Here is a 24,662-nt window from a genome sequence, read left to right as displayed (position 1 = left end):
TTGCAAATAATAAATTCTAAGAAAATAATGATATTGATATATATTGTATGAAAGTCTAAAATTATATATACCTTACACATATATGTATACTAATTAATGCTAATAGTGCCCCACTTCTTTATATAGTCCTAATCTTTTTCCCTCAGGCATACTGACTTACTAACCGGATCGCTTCTTAGACACTGCACTGGAGAGAGAGAGAGGTGGGGGGGACAGGGAGAGAGAGAGAAAGAGAGAGAGACTGATTGAGCAAGCGCAGGAGGGAGAGAGAAAAAGAGAGAGCACAGGAGAGCAAGAAAGAGAAGCTTGAGAGGAGAGAGAGAGAGCGAGAGAAGAGAGAGAGCGAGAGGAAGAGGGAGAATGCATGGTGTCTGGGTAACACTTCCACACTTGTGTCCAGGGCCTTTGTGAATACACCATGGGATGCATCGGCTCCAGGAGACTTAGTAAGACCCGCTCTTATATGCTCTTATTCTCTCATGGCGGGCTGGGGGGTGGGGGAACCGGGGTCCTGCAGGAGAATGGGGGTGGTGTGTGCGTGTGTGTGAAGAGACCGGGGACAGGCTTTATATGTTTGCATATACGTGTGGGAGCTGCTTGCCTCTTGCTCCGTGCAGTATGTAAGTAGGCTGTGGATGTATGGTCACAATAGCCATTTGTTTATGTAGTGTACGGCATTCACGTTCAGGCGAGATGTCAAAGGCAATACGTGTTCAAATGTGCTACTGTGCATGTGTGTGTGTGTGTGTGTGTGTGTGTGTGTGTGTGTGTGGTTGCATCCCCCACCTCCCTCACTCCCTCCTCCCATGCCTTGATTTATGATGCCGTTTGGCAGTATGTATATGTGTGTGAGTAGGAGGCAGAGAGGGATGGAGGAGAGACGCGGGAGGGAGAAGACTGAGATGCTATTGCTGTGATAGTGCTTATTTATAGGGAGGCATGGCTAGGGAAAGGGGGGAGAAGAAGTGAAAGGGGATAATCAGGAGCATTTGTGTGTTTTGCTATTATTTGCCTGAATAGAGTGGGATAAAGGAGGTGCAGGGAATGAGCAGCAGAGGAAGAATTTTATTGCAGGCAGGGAGGAGTGGAGATGGAGGGATGGTGATGGAGAAAGGGGGAGAGGGAGGGGCAAATATGTGCAGACACGGGAGTGTGGAATTACATGGAGTTTTCAGGTTAGGACCATGCTGGATAAACCAATACATTACAAGTTAAGTAAATTAACATTGGGACTGCTGTCAAGTCAGGAAGAGAGAGAGAAAGAAAAAGGGAGAGAGAGAGAGAGAGAGAGAGAGGAAGAGAGGAAGAGGGGCAGCAGTATGATAAAGACAAGATATAAATAATTATGCATGTTTTAGGTAAACAATCAGTAGCTTGCATAAACTTTATTAAAATATGTGGCAACACACATCCAAGAACCACACACATCTTAATATGTAGATTAAATCCCTCTTAAAGGTAAAAATAAACTCACACTTCTTAGTTCACTATGAAATATTCATGAGCCACTTAGCACATCAGGCTCTCAAAAAATATGTATGGCAAAACATTACCCTGCACACGTCAAACATATTTAAAATTACCCTAAATAGAGCTGTGAGTTAGAGGTCAGGCATGTGAAAACCAGGTTACAGGCAAAATCTCCACTGTGGCACGTTTTCTTTCTAACTAAATGTAAAGGATCTAAAAAAAATATCTCGAATATGCAGAAGTGCAGAAGAACGAGTACATCACACGGACAGGAGGCAGGTGTGATCTGAATACAGCAGGAACAGCCTCACAGCATCTCGGGGCACCTAGATTACAGATATTTGTGACATTGGCAAGCATAGGAGAACAAGGTGTGGATCTTTATGAACACCCAGGTCAACACAACACATGCCACATGTCCAGCTCCTGCAGCTAGAGGGAAAATAATCTTAGTGTAATCCAAAAGAAAAATTTGGAAATGTGCCATGATATTATGGATGTAAACCACCTGAATACTGATGCTTATTTTTATTCAGATGATTACACAAGCTGACCATTCAATGAGACTGCTCAGCTAATAGTATACTGCAAATAAATTATCTAATCAGCTGCATTGAGAATGAGTGATGACAGGCTGTAATGAACTGGGATATGCCCAGTACGCGTCTGAGGTAGGCTTGCCTGTCTCATGCAGTATTGGCACATATGCTTAAGAGAGCATTTTTTTCAGTTTGCTAATGTTGCTGTGAGCAAAATTCCCTCTGATCTATTGGTGTTTTCCAAAATAAACATTTAAACAAGCGGTTATTGATGACAGTTCCAGGTTTGGCGAAGAAGAAAGGCTGTCTTTGAGCAGCTTGTGTGCATGAGTCTATGTTTCTGTTGTGAGCAGCACTGCTGGTCTAGAGGCGTATTTGTGTTTATCCTGGGTGAGAATGGCTTTAGTGCGTGCTATTGATCGGCCTTCTCAACTGCAGTCCACGCTGCCAACTAGAGATCAACAGGAGGAGCAGCAGGCAGCAGGTTTGGATCTGTCTTTGTTGGGGAGTAGTCCTGATGTATCTGTCTGCCCTCTGGTAATACTATCTCTCCCCGGTCCATCATATCGAGGAGTGTGCTCAGTTGCCTGGGTATGATATCTGTTTGTACCTACACACCACTACAGTTTGCTATCTGTGCCCTGCAAAAACATGCTACCATGTAATGCATCTGTGACCAGCAGGATGATGTAGAGCATACTGTATAGTACATACTCTTCACTCCTCACTTTGAGTGTGGCCTCATAAACAGTATGACACTGAGGAAACTACACCGTCCAACTTAGTTATATAGATCGTTAGCCTCTCTAGCAGCAGCAGTATTAGAAGCCTTTATTATCACCAGTAAAGGAAATTGGCTTTCAAAACAGATTAAACAACAACAACATCATGGTAAATAACACTGACATCACTTGTGGTAATAAGAGGTCTGCCCCTTTTAATTTATTTAATCAGGTAGGCACACTGAAATCCAAAATGTTTTTTTGAAAAATGAAACAGCATCATGGCAAACATAAATGTTGCAGATGCCAGTGTGTATGAGGAAAAAACAGTGTGACCGTCAACATAGCTGTCAAGATTTCATTTGTGAGGTGATGTTTGTTGCATCCAAGCTGGCGTGATGTTATGCAGGCTGGTTAAAATTGTGGGAGAGTGGATTTTCTAAAACATTTAAAACTAGAAATCTTGTGCTCATATTCAGTCTAAGAGGAAATTAGTGAAAATAAAGGCCTTATCACAGTATGAATGGCTGTTTCAATTTACATTGTGAACTGGGTGAACAGGAAAGGTACTGACCTCATGCAGTTTGCCCTGCCTCACACGCTGTCCCTCCTAGGGCAGGTGAAAAAGATATATAGAGGTATACATGAGATGTCTACATCCCTCACCCCATTAGACAGCAAAGGCCTTGAGCTCTGGTAGATGGGAGGAATCGGTGAGGAAAGGCAATGAGGTCTGCTGCAACAAAACAACAGTAAGCTTACCTGGTGAATTAGCTTGTGTCCAGAACACAGGTCACTAATACTCCTCTGAGAGCAGCTCTCTGCAGCTGCTAAACATGGTGTTAGCAATAATGTTCCTCAGTAAGGTGTTGATCATGTCATTACACAAATATCATTGTGCTAAATGGTATGAATTGGAGCCATGGTTCTGTATGCACTAACCAGGCCACAGGATACCTGTGAGTGAGTTCAAGCTGAAAACATTAATCACTGTATAAATTAGGGCATGCAGAGTGAATATAACCGCTTTGGTGGTTAAATTATAAATATGAATGTGGGACATTATGACAACTCTCACCTGTTTTTGCAGCAGCCTGCAAACAGACCCCCACTCCCTCTCTCTCTCTCTCTCTCTCTCTCTCTCTCTCTCTCTCTCTCTCTCTCTCTCTCTCTCTCTCTCTCTAAGTTGGCTTTGGTACAGTAATATTATTATTATTATGCACCCTGTGTTTGTATGTGTGAGAGAGTGGTCATGCACACGTGTATATTTATATGTGTTCATGTCAGTCTTTTACATTATTGTGGCTCTGGTGTGTATGTGTGTGTCTTTGTTGTATAGGCACTACTGTGCCTGACTACCTTGGGGTAGGGCTTTCCATTACTCTCTTGTTATCAGAAGTTCATTATGGAGAGGGAGTCCCTGACATTAAATTAAAAATGCTGTCTCAGTAAGAGGAATCAGACACCCCCGCTGTCCCATGCCTTTACACACATTCGTCCTCAGTCAACAACTCATACCATATACTTATATTTAGCTGTTTCCAGGCACCCAGAGTAGGAAGCTGATTGATTGGCTGCTGTCTGGTCTGGCAAAGCCTTGCACACATGAACGCAGTCAAGGTGAATGACTCACTGATTTACTATCTCAGAGACATGAAAGTGGGACATGAATGACATAATGACCCTTACCTGTTTGAGTGTGTGCTTGCATGCATGTGTGTGTTTAGGTGTGTGTGTGTGAGTGTGCGCATCCAAGGACTCTATAATAGCAAAAGGTCTTTACTTACAGATTTATGTGAGACTGAGAGCCTCCCTGGGATGTTTTCTAATGTGGACCATAATGGTTTGCCTTGTCACTTGATGCCGGGTTACAAGCCTTGATCAATATGGGAGAGAAATTGATTCCCTGTGTGTATGATTATCTGTGTACACGCCCTTGTACATGTAGTTGTGAGAGCGTACGTGTGTGTGTGTGTGTTTTATTAGAAATTAGGAGCTGTGTGTGGGCTTAGGATGGCAGGCATTTCTGTAAACACTGTGACTCAGCCACAGAGTGAGTTATGAAATTGAAACATAATGCTGTGAAAGAGAGAATCTTATCTTTACCATCTGATCTGTGTGTGTATGTGGGGGTGTGTTCATGTGTGTTAGTGGATGCCTGAATTTGTGTGCATTTGTGTTTGCACGCAGTCAGCATTGGTGTTTGATCAGCGCTGATTGTCTCAGTGTTATCTCTAGCTTCTAACCACTTCAGTACTGATAAAGCAAGAGGCCATGATCTCAAAGAGGGGAAGCCTTCTTTGAATATCAAACGGCAAGTAAACAAGATTCCCTGCATACAAAGTAGAACTTGCTCTTTGTTACATCCAACAACTGGTTGATTCCCACTTCCTCCATGTGTTGTCATCCCTACATCTAAACAGAATCGGATAACACCATTTTTCCACTCTCAGGTATAAACATTCATTATGTACTTAGCAGTCCATTAGGATGTTTATGTGAGTGATCAGGTTTATGATGCAGGGTTGCAGCTGCCTGTGCCAAGACTCTAAATGCTGTAGGTTTTTAATTGCCACAGTTGGTGCACCGCTGCTGTAACCTACTTAGCCTGTATCAGGGATGCAAACCTGCACGAGATGAACAGGGCTGCCACATTTAATGGCTAAATAGATTAATGAGGCATATCATCCCCTTGCATGACAGTGTCATGTAGGTTGGGACTGCCATTTCACCAAGTTTTATCGCAGTGCACTTGCGTGTACGTTTTTAGGTGTAGTTGTACGTTTGTACATGTGTGGATTATGTCCTCAGACACACTTAACTCTCTTCCTTTTCACCAGACTTTTCCAACCATCTGGGCTCTGGTCCTCAGCTGTTTTCTTGCCAAACTCTGAAGCTCAGTAACCCGGCTTCTGCACACATTGGAACTAGTAGGCTGCTATCCAAGCCGGTAACCCTTCGTGGCAACCAGCCTTACTGCAGCTGTCACAGTAAACAAGCACCAAGCCCCCCGGTTGCTCACCGTTATTGCTGCAGGGTGTCGGGAGTAAAAAAAGACAGATGACGCTCAAATGCTCCACACTTCAGTGGGAGCTATCAAGCCACTACCGACAGAGCTGGAGTTGACAGTGCAGCCGCTGCAGATCTTTGGTTGTTCGTTACGCACGGCCGCCCTGCTCCCTCTTTCTCCTGCGCTCTTCCATCTCCCCTCCCTTCCTCACTCCTCGCTCTTTCTCCTCGACTGAGCTGAGCTTGGCTCCCCTATGACCGCAGGGGGGGTATCCAGCGCTGTTCCGCTGTGTGTGCGGGGGAGGAGGGACAGCGCCAGGGGAGGAAGAGCTGGCTCAGAGCTCTGGTCATGTGCTCTGTTGTTGTTGCTGTTTCCTCAAGGAGGGATCCTGCCTGCCTTCTCAGGAGCAGATTTACGCATTCACTTACTCTGCTGCTGCGAGTCCAAAGAGCATCACCTGCCCCATCACAGAAATACAGAAGTGACATGAAGTGACAAGACCAGAGAAACCACTGAGATGCAGGGTGATGCGTACTGACCCATGATCTGCTGACATTCTGAGAGCTATAGCCCATATGAATACAGAACTGTGGTTAATTGCGGCATTGTAGCCTAAAGACCATCCAAAACGCCTGAGGCCTTCTTCACAAATGGCACACACTTTGATGTCATTTCATTCACGAGATCATATACACACAGATAAAAAGGTATGCCTGCTCAAGAGGGTTCTCCCATAACACATAGGCTACATAACGTTTCTGGTGCATTGATGTTTAAATCCTGGGGGGCTCCCTGTGGTTGGAAGTACTGCTGCAGCTTGGTGAAATGTCCAGCCATATTGTGATTCATGTGGGGGGAGAGAGATTGCTAATCTACTAATTGGCCAAATGGGGCTGAGGGATGGGATGGAAAGACAGGGAGAGAGAGAGAGAATGTTAGTGGTGGTGTGTGTGTGTCCACGCTTGCCTGTGTCTATGTACATTGGCAGCACCATGTTTGTTTGATGCTCTGTGCCCGATGTATGCAGGTGTACCTGTTCATGTATGTGTTTGCGGTGTGGATCTCAAGCACAGATGTGGATGGTCGATAAGTGTATGTCACGCAGCACATTACCCTCAGTGCCAGAGATGTAACCTGCCAGGCAAACACACTCCTTTTGACATCACAGAGAGTTCATGTGGCAGTGAGTGTAGCCCTACTGACTGTAGATGAGTCCCTGCTCTCTGTAAATGATGTCTTTCAGTTCACAGTAGTTCCTCCATTTCTACACCTTTAGGCTGATCATCAACTGATTAGGGATAAAAAGCTGAATTGCAGAGGAGTAGAACGTAGTTGCCCTTAACTGTGTCTCTCAAAGGAAATATTGTGCCCTAAAACATTTGAACACTTAACAAAACAGCTATTGACAATATATCCTACATTCCTGGGTTCATCTCATCATTTATTATTGTATTTTTCTTTTTCTGACAGATGAGGGCCATCATATCAAAATAGCTCCAATGCAGCGACAGTGGGCAGTAATAGGAGAAAAAATGTCAACTGTCTTCATGGGTAAACAGCACAGAGGTGTCAGCACCGATGAATCAGAGAGTCAAGGTTTCTTTCCTCAATCAGCATTTTGCATTGATGTTCAATAATCATACAGAGATAAATCCATCATAAATAAGGCAGAGATACCAATTTCTCCACCGACAGTAGCCTCAGTAGTCAATATTGCAATGCAGCCGCAAGACATTTGCAATTTGCGTAAAGCGTGGGAGTCACGTTTTCTGGCAGCTATCACTAATGGCATTTTACTCACAATTTGCATATAAAACAGTAGAGTGAAGCTTGATGTTACCCTTTGGTTCGGCAGTGGCTGATCATTTATTTGCGATTGCAGTTTTAATATTTGAGAGCTCTGGTTTCAATATTTGAGAAGTTATTTGTTCTCTGATACAGTTCTTGCAGTAATCCAAGGTGAGCATTCATGCAAAATTTTCATATGCCAAAAGAAACATGTACTAACCCACAATTTGTATACTATAGAGGACATCAGGCTGTGTACCACCATACATCTACAGAAGCATCACACCGGCAGAATCATTCGTCAGCCAGAGTTTTGTTGAATTAGACCCACAACACCTCCAAAAGGCTCAGCAGTGATCTCTGGCATCCCAGATACATCACATACAGCTAAAGTCACTTCCACTACCTTGTACATACACTTAGGCTTATCCCTAATTCCCAGTGTTACTCAATACATTCTAACTTGCTATTGATTTTGACAACAACAGCAGGCTAATGGGATGGCTGACACTGCTGGCTTGGGACAGCCTGCTCTGCAATTGTGAGACTGAATTGTATCAACATTTATGAGCACATTGTCGCTAATACACGTGCATAAATTTCAGCAGCATATTTTTTCCCATATGATCTAAGCCACAAAAGAAAAACATTTTCTCAAACACTGAAAAAAGAAAACCATCTTCCTCTCACAGTAATCACTAATTTACTCATTAATGTGCTTTTACATGTTTTCTTTGGACATTTTTCAAAGTGCAACGTCTAGTATTAAGCTAATTGTTCTCTGGTCAAACACAACCCACAGCCAATTGTGACAACGCCACTTTTCTGTGGGTTGTCTAAAGGCATTCCAGGAAACTCAAGAAATTACGTGCTGAAGAAGAAGTAGATGAGGCAGGTTGAGGGAAAGGTGGTACAACAAGAGAATTACTACAGGAATGCACTGAACATCACAGACTGATGACCTATGATTATATCTGAGGGAAATTTCTGTGAACCATCACTTGTTCCTGTGTGTGCCTCAGTACCCAACAAAATTAGACTATTGTACCAAGATGCTCCCAGGTGTGAATATATATATATATATTTATATGAATGTAAAGTAGGATTGTGCTGATTCATGCTCAGCAAACTCCATGGGGGAGTAAAGGTTGAAAAGAGACAATTTCTGGAATGAAATCTGTCCCCCCCGTCACCTCTTGCAGGGATCTGATGCGACTGGATAGAGTTCAGAAAGAAGGGTAATATTTGAGAACCCAACAGAGACAGAGTGGAGCTGATGTTTCTGAATCACTGGGTCAGTGGGTCAGAGACATCGCTGGACATCCAGAGAGGCAACAACAACTCTGCGTTTCTCAGGGCACCAGAGGAACAGCTCATCGTTTGCCAAATGCACCCGCCAAAACCTGATGGGCTCAGCAACACACAAGCACACACAGGCGTGCACACGAACACGCAATCGCACGCACAGAGTGCTGATACAGGAGTGAACTCCCCCGGGAGTTACACATGGAGAGCACAGACCCTGTGATACCGAGAGCAGGCACCTAGAGACTGGAGCTGTATTTAAACTCCATTACCAGCACAGTCTCTCTAATTAAACCAATGTTTTAATTAGGATTTGGACAGCCAGGAAAGAGGAGGGCTAATAATATTCATTTATCCAACAGAGTGTGTATTTAAGGTGCTCTCCACCTATGCGATAGCTTTGAGGACGATTCGCCGGTGCCTATCTACATTCCTTTATGACATGTTCTCCACATCAGGTGGAGTCATTAGAGAGCATCTTGTGTTTAGTGAACCAAAGCATTTTTTACACCCACACTAAGCATACTGGGGGGATATACTGCATCTCACAGCGATACTCTAACAGTTTTTATCCAACTTGGATCAAACTTGGTTGGTTTGGGTCAGGTGTGGACCCTCACTTTCAGTTTTTTTTTTTTGTTTGTTTTTTTTTTTTTTCAAAATCAGGTCAAGGTGGGACATTAAAATGTACCATATGATAATACAGGAGGCATTGATAACGTAAAAGCAAGTGGTGCATGTGTGGCATTTCTGAGTGCATTTCTAGTTGTGATGTGATGTGAAAGATGTGGTTTGTCACTGAAATGAGATGAAATTAATATTCATCTCTCTCTCTCTCTCTCTCTCTCTCTCTCTCTCTCTCTCTCTCTCTCTCTCTCTGTCTTTTTCTCTCTTTCTCTCTCTCAGCGGCAGATGGCGTGCCAGTCCAGAAGGATGGGGAGCAGGTAAGCCCAAAATCAGTGTATTCAACTCCTCTGGGACATCCCCCCGTGTGAGTCCTAATGGCTCCAACAGTGGAATGCTTGCCACTCCACTTGAGGAACCAACATGGCTGCCAATGTAAAACCACTTTCACAGGCAGCTACATGATGAGCTACTGCTATTACAGGAGCTTACTTCAGCCAGCTCTCTGCAACTGCCAGTGTTTTTCTGCTAGTGGAGTAGTGACGTAGCACACATCATGTCAATGTCAGTCGCTAAACTTCCACTACACCCAAGATGGAGGTGTGTAGCTGGAAGAATGACCAATCGCTGGTTCGGTTGGCTCGTTGCTGTTGCTGTGACGTCTGCTGCTTGATGTCTGTCTGACAGAGTCACTGCTCGGTGCTGGGCAAAGTACAACAGTAGAGGCATCACTTCCCCGTCTCCAACTTCTCATTCATCACCCCTATATCCTTCTCTCCGCTCCGCTCCGCTCCTCTCCTCTCCTCTCCTCTCCTCTCCTCTCCTCTCCTTTCCTCTCCTCTACTCTACTCTCCTCTTTTATCTTCTCAAGTTCTCTCCTCTCCTCGAAGCTGCTATACTGATCCCCAGCTCTAAACTGATCCCTCTGGGACAGGACACAGGAGAGGGAACCATTTTGGGCTAAAATGTAGAGAACTACACTTTTCCATCAAATGCACTGTGGACGGAAACCATCATTTATTTATGCAGCGTGCCCCGGTATGCCCTTCAGTGCTATGGAAGAAAACAGCTGCACGCATCAATGTTGTCGGGGCGAGTGGAAGGGATATTGGAAAAGCCGCTTGAAGAGGCTCCAGCTCCTCCATTGTCGTTTCTTAAATCTCTCATCAAACCCACTTGTAGGGAGGGAGAGCCAGAGAGAACAAGAGAGAGAGAGAGGGAGAAATGGGGAGTGAAGAATAGAGTTACCCGAAAAAGAAAGTGAAAAAAAGAATGGGCAGAGGCTGATACAGATACATGTGAGCCATTTGGGCACATAGTGGGTGTAGTTGATGGGGATAGTATTTGCTACCATTGTAGTTACTCTCTCATTGTGCCAGTTAGCCAGGAATGACTTCCACTTTACAGCTCGTTGATTGTGCAGAGATCCAAATATGTAACAAGTGCATTCCTGTTTTATAAAAGGTCCAGACATTGTAAATTAGCTGCTATAAATGTTATGATATGTGGCATGAGAGTATTTTGTAAAAGTCTTCTATGCTCATACACAGACGGATGACTAATTAAATGGTGAATGGAATGCATTTCTATAGTGCTTTTCTGGTCTGGTCCACTCAAAGCGCTTTGCAGCGTTTGCCTCACATTCACACACACACATTCACACACTGATGGCAGAGGCAACCACACAAGGTCCCAAGCTGCCCGCCAGGAGCGGTTAGGGGCTCAGTGTCTTGCTCAAGAACACTTCAACACGAGCCAAGAATTGAACCAGGAACTCTCCGATTATTAGATGACCGCTCTTTCTTCTGAGGCACACCGCCCCTACAAATGAAAGGAAAAAACAACATAAAGTGCCTTAGTAAGGTGTTGGGCCACCAGAACAGTTTTAGCACTCCTTTATTTAGATTCTGCAAGTCTCTGGAGCTCTGCTGGAGGCATGGAGCACCAGTCTTCCAAAACATACTGTACACAGAGAGGGATATATAGTAGGGCGGCAGTACATAAACCCCTCATTACAAGACAAATGCAAATGCAAATCAGTACAAAATTATTCTGAGTGATCCCTTTTTTCCTGTGATGAAACATTTCTATTCTGCTGGGAGTGGTCTCTTCCAGGATGATAATGGGGGCATGAGGGCTCACTGAATAGTTTGATGACCATCAAAACACATAATGAGGGAATATCTCTTGTAAGAACAGTGCTCCATCCCTCCAGCAGAGTTTCAGAGGCTTGTAGAATCTAAGCCAAAGAGCACTGAAGCTGTTCTGGTGGCTCCTGGTGGCCCACCACCTTACTAACACATTTTATGTTGAGTCTGTCTTTAATTTGCCACCCATCTGTGTGTGCACCTATCAAATAAACCTTTAATAAAATAAACAAATAAATAAAGCTGGCTGGGCTACCATCATGTCAGTTGGGTAAAAATACCAACTCAGTGCCTACATTTCTGAATAAACAAATGAATAAAAACATTTTTTAAAAAATCAGTGGTTGGAGTGGATATGGGGAAAAGAACCTACATGCAGAGTGAATTTCTAGTGCATTTCAGCACATATTTTCCTGTTTAATTTATTCACTCATTTATATTTGCTTAGCCTCACCATGCATATCTAAGATGAGAATTGTTCAGCATAGGATGTAGGGACATGGCACAGCCACCAGTGTGTCCGCAGTCTAGTTGGTGTCAGTCCAGCTGATAGAGAGAAAAGATGTGACAGAGGCTGCTGCTTATCTTCTTTGCCCTCAGAATCCCACTTAACACACACACACACGCGTGTGCGCACACACACACACACACACACACACACACACACACACACACCACTTCCCTTTCTCATGTTAGCCTCAGTCCCATGTCTGCCTGCAGCATCAGATACTGTTCTAAACAGCACTGACATCTTTCTTTCCTCCTCTCTCTCTCTCTCTCTCTCTCTCTCTCTCTCTCACACACACACACACACACGCACACACACACACACACATACTCACATGATTTTCCACTGGCTTATAGTGTTTCTGGCAGCAGATGTAACCAGAGAGGAGAGAAACAAGACTCATTCATCCATAGCATATTCACTCTGCTATACATAACTAAGCAACTATAAACTGATCCCTCTTTCAACCCCTCCCTTCTCCCCCTTTACTCTTCCTCGTTCCTGGAAAATCGTATGTTTCTGTCTCCTCTTTCTACTTCTTGCTCTTATTTCATTCTTTTCCCCCCTTCTGCATGTCCAATGTGCAACCTCCCTCTGTCACAATCTCTCGTTACCTCCCTTCTCTCCCTGTCTTCTCCCATTTCCCCCATTGCGCGTCAATGTTCTCTCTGTCTCTCTCTCTCTCTCTCTCTCTCTATCGTTCCCACTCTCTTACTCTTTCCCGCTCCTTCTTTCCCCATCCCTCTCTCCTCTTATTTTTCCTCCTCAGCATGGACGTTCAGAATTTTCATGGGAAGGAATCAATGTAAGTGTTGTGACATCATTCCTTCATCTACTACTTTTCTTTCTCTTTCTATTTGTTTCTCTTTCACTTGTTTTGATTTAACTCACCCTTGGTAATCAGCTCTTTTCGCCTCTCAAACTCCACCTCAACTTTACAGTCGATTTGTTTCGGTTATAGTAGTGGTGCACAGTAGTGAGCAGAAACTGAATCAGTTAATATGTCTTAGTGGTGCAGATCAAAAACTACAGAGTAGATGTAGTTTTTGAGCAGGCTTTGGCAAGTGTAGATTTTTGGAGCTTCTTTTCAATATTTTTCCCTCTCTTACCACATAACAGTGTATTAACCCAGCATCTACATCACTTCTCCTTTCCACTCACTCCTCTCTAACACACACCGTCTCAATGTCTTTGTGTGCCCTGGCACACGTCCCATCCAATCTTTTTCTCCACACTTTTTCCCTCCTCCATTCCTCTTTCTTCTCTCCATCTAGCTCTCAATGGAAGACACCACGTCAATCCTGCCTCGACTGAAGAGGAACTCTAATGCCTATGGGATCGGGGCTCTGGCTAAGTCCTCTCTGACAGGTGTGTCAGGTGTGTGTCTGTGGTGTAACTGGTAAACTGACCCCATGTTGGCTCCTGCCTGTACGGGTGCTGGAGTCAGCATGGTACCCAGATGGGTTCCCCTGTATCACTTCCCCTCCCTGCTACAACTCGTCAATGATCATGAGTCATTGATGGAATGGCAATGAAACCAGTCACAAAACTGAGAATTACTACCATCAGTGTAACTTGTTGCTTTAAGAAAAGGTGAGTGGTGAGTGGAGTTGTAGTTGTGTATATTAAGTGGTTGTGAAACAACTTCAGAATCAGTCTTTTTGGTGTGCTGTGTCTTATGTTTAACAGAATTCAGTGCAGTGCAGTGAAGTGCTTTATTTCAGTGCAGTGATTGGGGTTTCATACAGCTGTTTTGTACAGTGCAGTTGATTTGGGTGCAGTGAAATGTATTGCAGTATAGTGCAACGGAGTGCAGTTGTGACACTGTGCAGTGTAGTACTGATTTGTCCTATAATTTAATCCCATAATTTATTCATAAACCTCATCTCCATACACCACCATCAGAGAGAATCAAATAACCAGGGATTTATGTATCACTACAATCATGTCTTGGTCACACAAAATATGGAGCAAAGCCACTATGCAAATATTAGCCAGTATCAGCCTCCTAGCTGAAATTATTATTTTTTTCTTTAAAAAAAAGTAGATTCTGCAGCGTCTGCATGAGTTAGGTTCTCAGACAGGCAGCGAGGAGAAAGAGAGCAGTTTTCTGCTTACCCTTGCTCAGCTTAGCAGAGGTGTGAAAGCTATCATGTCAACAAACCAACCTCTCATTACTCATGCCACACAGCCACTTCACCCCAATTAACCTGTTCTATCCCATGATGCATCTTTCCTGGACCAGACATATCCGTTCCCTCCCCTCTTCCCTGTAACTTGTACAGGCAAGGCCTCATTTTCATTAAACACGTGTGTCACCCTCGCAACCCTTGACATTTAACTGTTCTCAAAAGCCATGTTCATGAGACCCTCATTTAGCCACAGGCATCTGAATAGTGAGATTTGATCAATATGTTTTTTTTTTTTTACACCGTTATTTTTTTAAATGATTGAACCTGCTGATAGCCAGTATTTTTTGTAATATTCAATAACTTTAAATCATACCATTTCCCTGCCAAAAAAAAACCCCATGTTTACCTCCACGTGTTGTATTATTAGCAAATGATGCAGCATTTACAGAATGGGATATTTAATCCCAGTAAATACTAATATTATCAGTAATACTAATAATAATCTGCATCATAATGATATACATATTCATGAATAGTTGGTCATATACCAAATATATATTTAAATAAACATATCCTTATCATATCCATCATCTTTTGAGGTGGACATCACTGTCTGGATGACAACTGATTTTTAATGAAAGGCTATTATTGTCCTGATATATTTGCCAAACCAATATATCAGCCTAACCCAATCGGATGCTCATATTTACACAGGCCCTCACAACCTTATGTATACTTGCACAAACACACAGTCTACACACTTGATACCAACACACAGTATCTTATTTCCCTCTTCCCTCTTTCTTTCAGTTTGTTCATGCTCAGTTCCCACCACCGGATCTCCTAACAACATGCCTGCTTCCCCAACTCCACTTGTCAAATTCTACATCAGTCAACTCTTCTGAATCACCTTTCTGTCACACTCTCATCTTTCAATTCCTTCACTCAACAACCCCCATATCTTCCTCCGAACATCCCCTTTCCCCACATCTCACTGTTTCCTTGATACAACCAGACTCACTCCGTTCCCTCCTCTGTCCCATCCTCAGGGGTGAGCCGTTCCATGAAGGAAAGGGTGACAAAGCCCACAGCGATGGCCCAGGGCCGCGTAGCTCACATGATCGAATGGCAGAACTGGGGCATGCAGACAGTGGGCGCGGGGGGCGTCCCCAAGTCCCGCATCACCACCCAGGAGCGGGAAAACGAGCGGCGGCTGGAGAATGACGCCTACAGTGACCTCAGTGATGGAGAGAAGGAGGCCCGTTTCGCTGCAGGTCAGGAGCCCGCGTGGTCGAGGGCAGGCACTCCACAGAGTCTGTTAACCATCATCAGCAAAATTATATGCTGGGAATGACGCCAATTGTCCAGCCAATTACACGTGGTGCCAGTCCTTAAATTGATTTTAGCTCGTCCTTTGAATTTTGACCTCAGGTATCCTGCAGCAGTTTGCGATCTCCGAGGCAACGCTCCTGGCCTGGACATCCATGGATGGAGAGAGCCTGCGGTCAGGGTCAAACCAGGGCAGCGTGGCCCATCTCAGCGAGGTCAACCAGGAGAGCATCACCAGCCGAGGTAAACATCCACAAATAGAGCAGGAAAGTGGAGATGTTATTGCTGGTGAACAGTTTAGTGGTTTTGGAAATCCAGTGCGAAAATATGTTGGGCTCTGATGGGTTTCGGACACCCACCATAACTCTAGATTGGGTATGTTTCAGAAGCTGAATCACTCCTGGATTAGCCTGTAGTGTGAACGTAGCCCTTGGTTCATTAAATATTTCAGTGGCTTGAAAATGTAATGTCCTTTTTGTACAGTCTTTCACAAAATACAAATCTCTTTGAAAAACCGCAGTTGTCCCTGAGATGATTCAGATACCACATACTCATCTGATATTCTAGTGATGTTGGTGAAGTTGGAGAGTAGGAGTCTTGAATGTTGAGGGTTTAAGTCATGACCAATTTGACTTACATTTACTCTCTAAAGCCTTTATCTAATCTTAGCCATAACAAATTTATACCTGGCCTTAAGCTCCTGTCACCTAGTCCTGGGCATCGGGGGTTGCCAATGGTTTCACGTTAATGCGGAACCGGTGGCGAGGTATGTTGCTGACAAACAACATGCTGTTGTTGTTCAAACTTGTTCAAACTTTTTGGCCACCCCACTTGGGTAGTCTTGCGAAATTTATCATTGAGACAGATAAGACGATTTATTTTGAGACTGCGTTACAGTATTTTCTCTAGATGTTGGTGGCGAAACACAAATCTGTAGCAAAAGTTTAAAAGTGAGTTTCAAAACATGTAAATGGTGACATCACCCGAGATGCTGGCTTCCAAAACTGATGTGATACACACACTTTCCTACTGTACTTCTCTGCTGCTTGTACACAAAGCAGCTAAGGTTGCACAATCACATGACAGAAACGATAGTTTATTGAAACTGAGTTTACAGCAGGCTGAAATGAGATTTACGATAAGTTATAAAGATTAGTAATGGAATACATAGCCAGACACCATTAAACAAGAGCTGTGTCAAGCATTAGTATTTGTGTAGGCACAGATAAGCAGGACGAGCTGGAGAGAATAGTATGTGTCATTTTGCTTAGTAATGAGCACATATTATGCCATCTCCTCTCTCCTCAGCTGGAGGGTTAACTGGCTATTCATTTCACACTTTCCAACATGGCCTGTTGGAAGGTAAACTCAGGTTTTGTGTCTGTAGAAATCGCAAGCTCAGTCATTATTATTGCTGTATTACCTACACAAACTGTTCATACTTCTCATGGATCCAGAGGCACAGACAACTGAAGCCATAATGAGTCTTATATTGTGCTTTGTTGTTGTGAGATACGAAATATCCTTAAGGGTATGATGCTTCGTTAATGCATTTGCATCAAATTAGCTCATCATTTTTAAGTCAAATAAACTTTTAGCAAAGGGTGAAAATTCATTTCTGTGTTTACTCTTGGGTCCAATTTGTGCCCTTCTCTGGGGAGAAAATGAGAACAGAGTGAATCAGGGTTGCCTCTACATTATCATGTGTGACACAAGTGATGATTGCTAGTGCAAAGTGTGCCAGTATGAAGTCAGACCTTGTACATAACTATATTCAGAGCATCTTGCAGAGTTTCTGTCAGATAATATATTCGGCAACTTGTTAGGCTGCTGCTAACCCCAACCTCCTCTGTTCAACAGGCCAGAGCAAAGCCAAAATCTAAACTGATTTACACTTCATTGCATTTGCCTCTGGTGGACAAAACATCTGCCATACTTCAAAAGCCTGGCTTTTTAATTATTAAGAGGTGGTATTTTTCCACCATATGACTATAGTTGAAATGAGATGATCCCAAGATACAATTTACTTCTCTTTAATCTCATATTATCATGGTCATAGGCTAGAATTATTGGTGATGCTGGATCTTAGACAGCCATCCTTGAGGCTAAGTTGAAATAAAGTCTTGATGCAATACCAGTGCAACACTGGTTTGTCAGGATTTAGTTCAAGCAAAAATTCGTACTTAAGCGATAAAAGGAAGTGAGGAACCTGCTCTGGAATAGCAACCCCTGGAAATATAATATCAGCATAAAGATTCCTTGATGTATTTTTTCTTTCATCTGTCTTGTCTATTTTGCATCTTGCTATTGAAATTTGACCTTCAATTCTTGACCAAATCTTCTTCCTTTTACAGTTAACCTTACCAGCCCTATAAGAACCAAGAGCAATTGTTGTGCTGCTCATCTTTTCCAGATCAGATATTGCACCACTCCTCAGCAGAGGTTTGGCCTCATACGTACGTCTCCCAGGGCCTTTACTGCCTCTCCTCCTCTGATGCCTGGGAGCCAATCAACAATGAGCCCTCCGGTGTGGCGTCTCCCCCTGCTGGCTCCTATGTTATGGCAACAGGGACGGAGGGGTACGACGGGCAGGCAGCAGCTCACTACCTGTCACAGCAGCAGCAACAGCAGCAGCAGTTCAACTTCCAACAGCAAACCCAACTACAACAGTTGCAGCAGATCCAACAAATTCAGCACTACCAGCAACAACAGCTCCTGCAGTATCAGCAACAACAGGTGACTGACAAGGCAGGGCTTATTAAGTAGCCCGTCCAGAGTGGGGATCTGTGTGTATGTGTATGTGTGTGTGTGTGTGTGTGTGTGTGTGTGTGTGTTCATCAGTGCTGTCAAACTGTGAGGGTGCAACTGTGCAACTGTGAGGATGTGCGCACAGGATTAGCCCCACTGAGACGCTACATGGTGTCAAGATTATATGTGAGCATGTGTGTACTATGCCACTTCAATAATGTATAGCTCTCGAGCATTTGTTCAGAATCAGATGGTTTCAGGTAGACACAGATTGTTGTCGGAAAAAAAAATTGTGGAACAAATTCTGCAAGATAGATAAAACACACAAAAAAAGAACAAACTTTGTCGGTATCTTTATGCTGCCAATGTAGCCAGGATGGAATGATAAGCTCAATCTCATAGCTCCATCAAAAAGAGCTCCTCACCTCCTCTGTGCACAGGAAAGTATTATTTGTCAGTGACAAAGTGAGCAAAAGGCATATATTGTATTGCTTTCATGAAATATTTCCTTGGTTGCCAGCAGTAGCCTTTGTATTTTATGGGAGAAATTGCTTGAGATCATGTGACTTCTCATGAAAGCAGTGGATGACTGTGTTGAGGTGTAACACTTTTTGAAACAGATTTCCATTCAAGCTCTCAGTCTTATACCTTGTTTCTTGCTTCCTCTCATCCTTATTCTTTTCAGTCCCTGGAGCACAGGCTGCACAGTGCTAACCACTCTTTGCAGGCCACGCCCAACAGCACCATCCACAGTCTGGTGCATCCCACTCACCCACCATTGGTTGACCTGTGGAATGCTGGGCAGACAGAGGCCTATCAGGCGGAGGCTGGTGGCTATATGGGTGTGGCAGCAGTGGTGGAGCCAAGTCTTGGTGTCCCCTGTGGAGACGAGCTGGTGGGAACAGAGCACTCCCCGCTTTTGGAGCAGCAGGAGGAGGAGGAGGAGGTCAAGGTGAGGTAAAACACAGGTTACAGGCTTATTGAAAGGCATGACACTGCAGTATAACCTGTGCTATACTTGGTTAGCACAGGTAAGCACTTAAGTGATACACTTCTTAAACATGTTTAGGTGGTTAATTGTGGTGGTAAAAGTATTGCTAAACAGCTATGCCACCAAAGTTGAATGAACACACTGTGTTTTTTTACGCTCTGTCTGTCCTGATTAGGAGGATGAGGTGACGGTGTGCATGGAGCCTGAGTCAGCCACGTTGACTCCACCCACACAACAAGGGGATGCTTCTGGTGGCAGTAGTCCGGGGCAACCGCCAGCAGAGCCAATCACAGAGTGGAAGGCCTCAGATGTCACATCCGGCCTTGTTCAGACACTAGAGGAGAAGGAAGAGGAGGAGGAGGAGGGACCAGCAACTTCCCTGGCAACCAACTGAGTCCCCGGCTGTCATGAGACTCTTTGCAGACTGACCACGGAGTCAGGAAGGAATGAGCATAATAATACAATATATATCTATTAATCTGTTCCTTTTCAGGTATCAACAACACAGTTTTTTGGTTGCAAGATTAATTCTTGAGACGGGTGAGAAACAGAGGACAATTTGGAGGCAGACTCACAATGAGACAAGAGCTGATGCAACAGAGGACACCCATTTCTTTGTAAGCCTTACATCCCAAAGGTAAAGGAGGAGAGCAATGGAGTGAGGATGGAGACACTGAAGGAGGGGCGGGAATAAGGAGGAGGAGGAAGTGGAGGAGGAGCACCTACTCACAGTAACATTTGCATCAGGGAAACGAAATCACATGGAGATCCAGAGGAGGGGAATGGAAACATGCATGCTTTTTATGAAGACAAGCAACCTGACCCTGTCATTGTCTTATAATGATAACGAAAATCTATCATAAGAATATGATAAAGTGATAACAATAATTTTCTAATAAAGCAAAAAAGAACGACAAAAATCTATGTATAAGTGTATGATAAGATGTAACAAATCAGTTTTCCAGTGGGAGAACTACTCTGTTTACAGCTATTACTCAACATATTAGATAGTGCTTAATTGAATTAATTTCCTCCTTATACTGAAGAGCAGCATCACTCACACAGTACACTAGTACAATCTTCACAATGGCAATCCAAACGGTTTCACAAAATAAAAGCAATCGTGGTAGGCGAAAAACAAGGATACTCTCATGATGCACCTACGATCAGATCATATCAGATTTATTGAACCTGACACAAATAAACAGTATTTCGGTGAAATGTAGTTTAACCCTCTAACACACATTACTCTATAATGCTGTGGCACCGTGATGCCCGAGGCACAAACCCAGGACAAGCCTGTCCTATTGACTGCACACACACAGCACTGCACAGATAAGGATTGTACTGTAAGATAGTGTGCTTCCTACTCTGTCTTTCTGTATGCATGTTTCTTCAGAGTACTATGGAGTACCTGTACTATACAGCACTGTATAGACTTTGCACTGAACCATAGTATCCTGGCCTGGGCCGTGGTGGGCCTGCACTGGGCTTGACTGGCAAGTCTTGTTTCCTGGCGTGAATGACAGAAAAGACAGAACTGTAATAAGCGATTCTTTTTTTGCACTGATGCAATCCAACAGATCAGAGGTTGCCTTTGGACTGTTAGATTTGCCCAAGTCCCACTCTGAAAGCTTTTAGCACCACCACCAACCAAAACCGAGCCACTTAACAACATGAACCCTCAGCTGCTTTTCCATATAGTAGTTATGATAAATTAAGGATGATAACCACTATGGAATGTACATGATCTGAGGCTGGTTTCAACCAGAACATCGTTTCCATGTCTCCACTTGGTACACATGGGACAGAATCAAACGTTTCTTCAGAAACAAAGATAAACAAGGGACTCTTCCCAACATGTAGGAGGGAGCTTTGAAAATGGGTACAGATTCACTGCTGGCTCACTTGGACCACCACTACACAAGGAAACACACAAACACACACACACAGACACACACACACACACACACACACACACACACACACACACACAAAAACATAAATATCTAAATTGTAACCAGCAATAGACAGGCAAAACACTGGCCTCCCAACAGACTAGTGGCAGCTCTGTCATATATAGATGTAAATAGTCTCAGTATATAAAAATCGCCTCTCTCACAGTCACAGCTGTTCTAGTAGAGTATCATTTGTTTATTTTTCTACACCTCTCAGTCCCACTTTGCTTTGGGATTGCTCTCAAGCTCACAAATTAGGCCTGCACTTTTATTTCACCTCTACTACCACGCAATGACAAACAGATGAACAGATAGAGGAATGTTTCTGTTGTAAATAGAGTGATCACTCAAGGTAACGGGGGTGTCGGATTTTACCGAGAGAATCCATCAGTAGGAAACAAAGCAAAGTAAGTCGCTGGCCCGGGTTCAGGGGGGAATTACACCCCATGTGCCGCTCAATCAGTCAATCAGGGAACAGAACAGAAGACTAGACCTGGACACTAGAGCCGAATAGATCGGTGTCTTCCTGCTCGTTGTGATTACTGTGATGCAGCTGCCTGGAGTGTGATAGTGATTATAATGATGTTTGAGTAAGCCTGTGTTCTTTTTTCCTGGGGAAGAAAGTGTATTTTCCAGTGGAGGAGAGTTAGAACAAAACAGAGATACACCGAAGTGGACTGTCTGTGCATGACTCACTGATGAACTTCAACAACAACAACAAAAAAAGAGAAAAAAAAAAACAGCTATTCTCATCCTTCTCTGTTGGAGAACACCTTCTCCTCTCACTTTGATGATTGTGTAAGAAACTTTTAAGACAAAAAAAGATTTATTGACTTGAATGAATTTATTTATTGATCGCTTATTTATGCAATGTTGGGACAATGTTTATTTTTCTACTGAATTGTTGAAATCCCCTCCAATATGAGTTAGAATAGGTGTCATGGTTGTAAAGCAGCCTTGTTTCAGTCTGGTTTTGAGCACCTTCACACACAGACAGGCAATCTAGCTCTTCTGCAACATCATTAGTCGAGAATATTTAGACAAATTGTTAAGGGACTAGATACGGATAGCTTGGCAGCTACCAGTCATTAAGAATCCATCATAATTTTTTTCCCTTTTTCATAATGCCACTTGAAGTGCTAAAAGCTGAATCCCTACTGAACAACCCATTTTTTTTGGGCTGCTGTTGCACCATTAGTCTGACAGATCAAAACAAAGTCAGAGGGCTCAAAACTGCAAACAGGATGTCTTTACACAATGGCACATATTCATTTATTTATTGAACAATTATTTGGCGGGGAGGACTTACAGCTTGTACAGAGTCTATAATTTAATGTAGGTATCAGCCCTTTCGGGAGCAGTATCTTTTTCTCGTTAACTCTGTCAGTCGTCAGAATCATTTGGTTTCGAGATGTGATGTGGCAAGACGATCATTTTACCTTTGTTGGTGGGAACATCGCTACATATTTGGCTGACTTGGATACGTAATTGTGATTGTCTCAACTACCATTTGCTAAAAAAACAAAACAACTGGCTTGTTTATGAGAAAACATGCATATGCTTGATGACAACGGGAAAGACACTGCTTCAATTTGGGTCATTTTATTGCTTTTTTTTTTTTTTTTTTTTTTTTTGATGATGATCTCAATGAATGAATAAACTAATAACAAGAAGCCAAATATATTTCTGTGGATGTTACAGTTTTCTGATCATATCTTTGTTGACTGAATGATTTCCAGTTGAGTTCCTCTTTTGTATAATTCTACTGCCATCTTTCAAGAGTTAACTTGTCTGCAGGCATGACGCTCAATCTGCTTCTGGTCTTCTGCCTTTCTCCCTCTCCTTTTCTCTCTTTCTGTCTCTTTGTATCTGTTCTGTATATTTGTGTCTGTCTGTATGTCTGTCGATCAATGTGCAGTAGTTGTCTGCTGTCTTGTTGGAAGAATCACTGCCTGAAAAAAAAGAAGAAAAAAAAGCCTGAAGAATCTTACACATCTACCAAAGGGGATTTGATGCAATCAGACATGTAACATAAAATAATTTGGAACTGTGTGGCACAGACTCTCAAGTAAATACTGTATTAAACACTGTACAAAATTAGATGGCTTGTGGAAAACTGTATAAAATTGGATATATTTAATTTGTTTGAAATGAGGTGGAGTAACTGGTGCTGCCAGTGTACACTCGTAACACTCATAACTATGCATGCTTGTTGGACAGTTGTCACGGGACGGTTCTTCCACATGGTTCTCCTCTCCTCTCTTCTGTCAGTCTCCGTTTCTTCTTTTTTCTCTTCCTTTCCTGTCTGTTTTCCTGCACGAGAGAACCTCCTACATCCCTCTGGTCCTTTACCCTTCTTCTTCTCTTCTTTGCCTCCAGTGGAGAAAGAGCAAATAAACCAACAAATGGAATTTGTTCTGCATTATGTGTGGATATCTTTGCAGAGTGTGGATAATTAAATTCTCACACATTCAACCCTGTTTCCTCTAGATCCCTGAACACATGTGATATGTCTTTAGCCACGTCTGGTGGCAGCAGGAGTCTCTGGCCAACTCATTTGTGGCTGTCAGACCAAACATAGCAATCACCAAGGAACTGGCTACAGCGCAAACTGGCAACAACGCAGTTAGGCCTGGTATGGTTCTCCAAAAACCTTCCTGTCCCAGCGATGTCCGGCATTTTTTTTTGCCAAGAGAACATAAGTGTAAAAAAAATTCTTACAGAAAAGCCACCCCCATTGGAATCAATGCTTATTTCTACAACCTTACAGTTCGTAAAATCTTACATACACTGTTGACTTTCCCAGCATAAACTGTTTATGTTACAGCCTGTCACAGATTTGTCTCTTTTAAAGTTTGTCTGCTATCAACCTTGAACAAGCGCCAACTCTAGTATAAGTATAGTTCCAATATATAGTTAATTAATGTTTACTGTGGTAAAATAAACTTAGGCAGTTAACAAATTCAAATATTTATTATTTTTTATAAATTACAGATTACCATTAGTGATTTGAATATTTACTATACAGCAAATGATGAAAGTCATAGGTATAATTTAAAACTGATCTCAATTCGTAAACTTAAAAGGCACAATCAGCATGACCTAGATCAAATTAATTAAATCTTCATCAATAAATCATTTCTTTATGAAATAATTAATTGCTGTCAGTTATTTAATCGATTAAATTAACATACACTGATCATACAATGTGTAGCTACATATATATTGATACATTCAACATTTCCAAGATATGGATGGATCAGCGACATCGAACAGCACTGATATGTAAGATTGGACATGTTTATTTGTCTATCTGCAGTTCAAAAGACACAGGAAGGCACCTGAGAAACTGAGAGTGGAAAAAAAAATGAGGCTGTTGTAAGAGTAGAAA

General features: G+C 43.0%; 1 protein-coding gene across 1 annotated transcript; it reads left to right on the top strand.

Moving 5' to 3' along the window:
* Window positions 1-325: 325 nt before the first annotated feature.
* fam131bb (family with sequence similarity 131 member Bb) lies at window positions 326-23,241 on the top strand. Its single transcript, XM_030073064.1, has 9 exons — window positions 326-446; window positions 9,741-9,778; window positions 12,883-12,918; window positions 13,388-13,490; window positions 15,295-15,519; window positions 15,677-15,817; window positions 17,988-18,310; window positions 19,008-19,274; window positions 19,489-23,241. Exons 1-9 carry the CDS (start codon window positions 419-421, stop codon window positions 19,705-19,707), a joined length of 1,380 nt encoding a protein of 459 aa, XP_029928924.1. The 5' UTR covers window positions 326-418; the 3' UTR covers window positions 19,708-23,241.
* Window positions 23,242-24,662: the final 1,421 nt, after the last annotated feature.

Source organism: Myripristis murdjan, chromosome 16, assembly GCF_902150065.1.
Source record: "Myripristis murdjan chromosome 16, fMyrMur1.1, whole genome shotgun sequence".
Taxonomy (NCBI): domain Eukaryota; kingdom Metazoa; phylum Chordata; class Actinopteri; order Holocentriformes; family Holocentridae; genus Myripristis; species Myripristis murdjan.
Note: the sequence above shows the minus strand (reverse complement) of the source record. Positions and strands in the feature narration are given on the sequence as shown.

Coding starts and splice junctions, on each gene's coding strand:
- fam131bb (XM_030073064.1), top strand. CDS start 419: ATGGGATGCATCGGCTCCAGGAGACTTA. Junction 447..9,740: donor CATCGGCTCCAGGAGACTTA/GTAAGACCCGCT, acceptor TCTCTCTCTCAG/CGGCAGATGGCGTGCCAGTC. Junction 13,491..15,294: donor CTCTCTGACAGGTGTGTCAG/GTGTGTGTCTGT, acceptor TCCCATCCTCAG/GGGTGAGCCGTTCCATGAAG.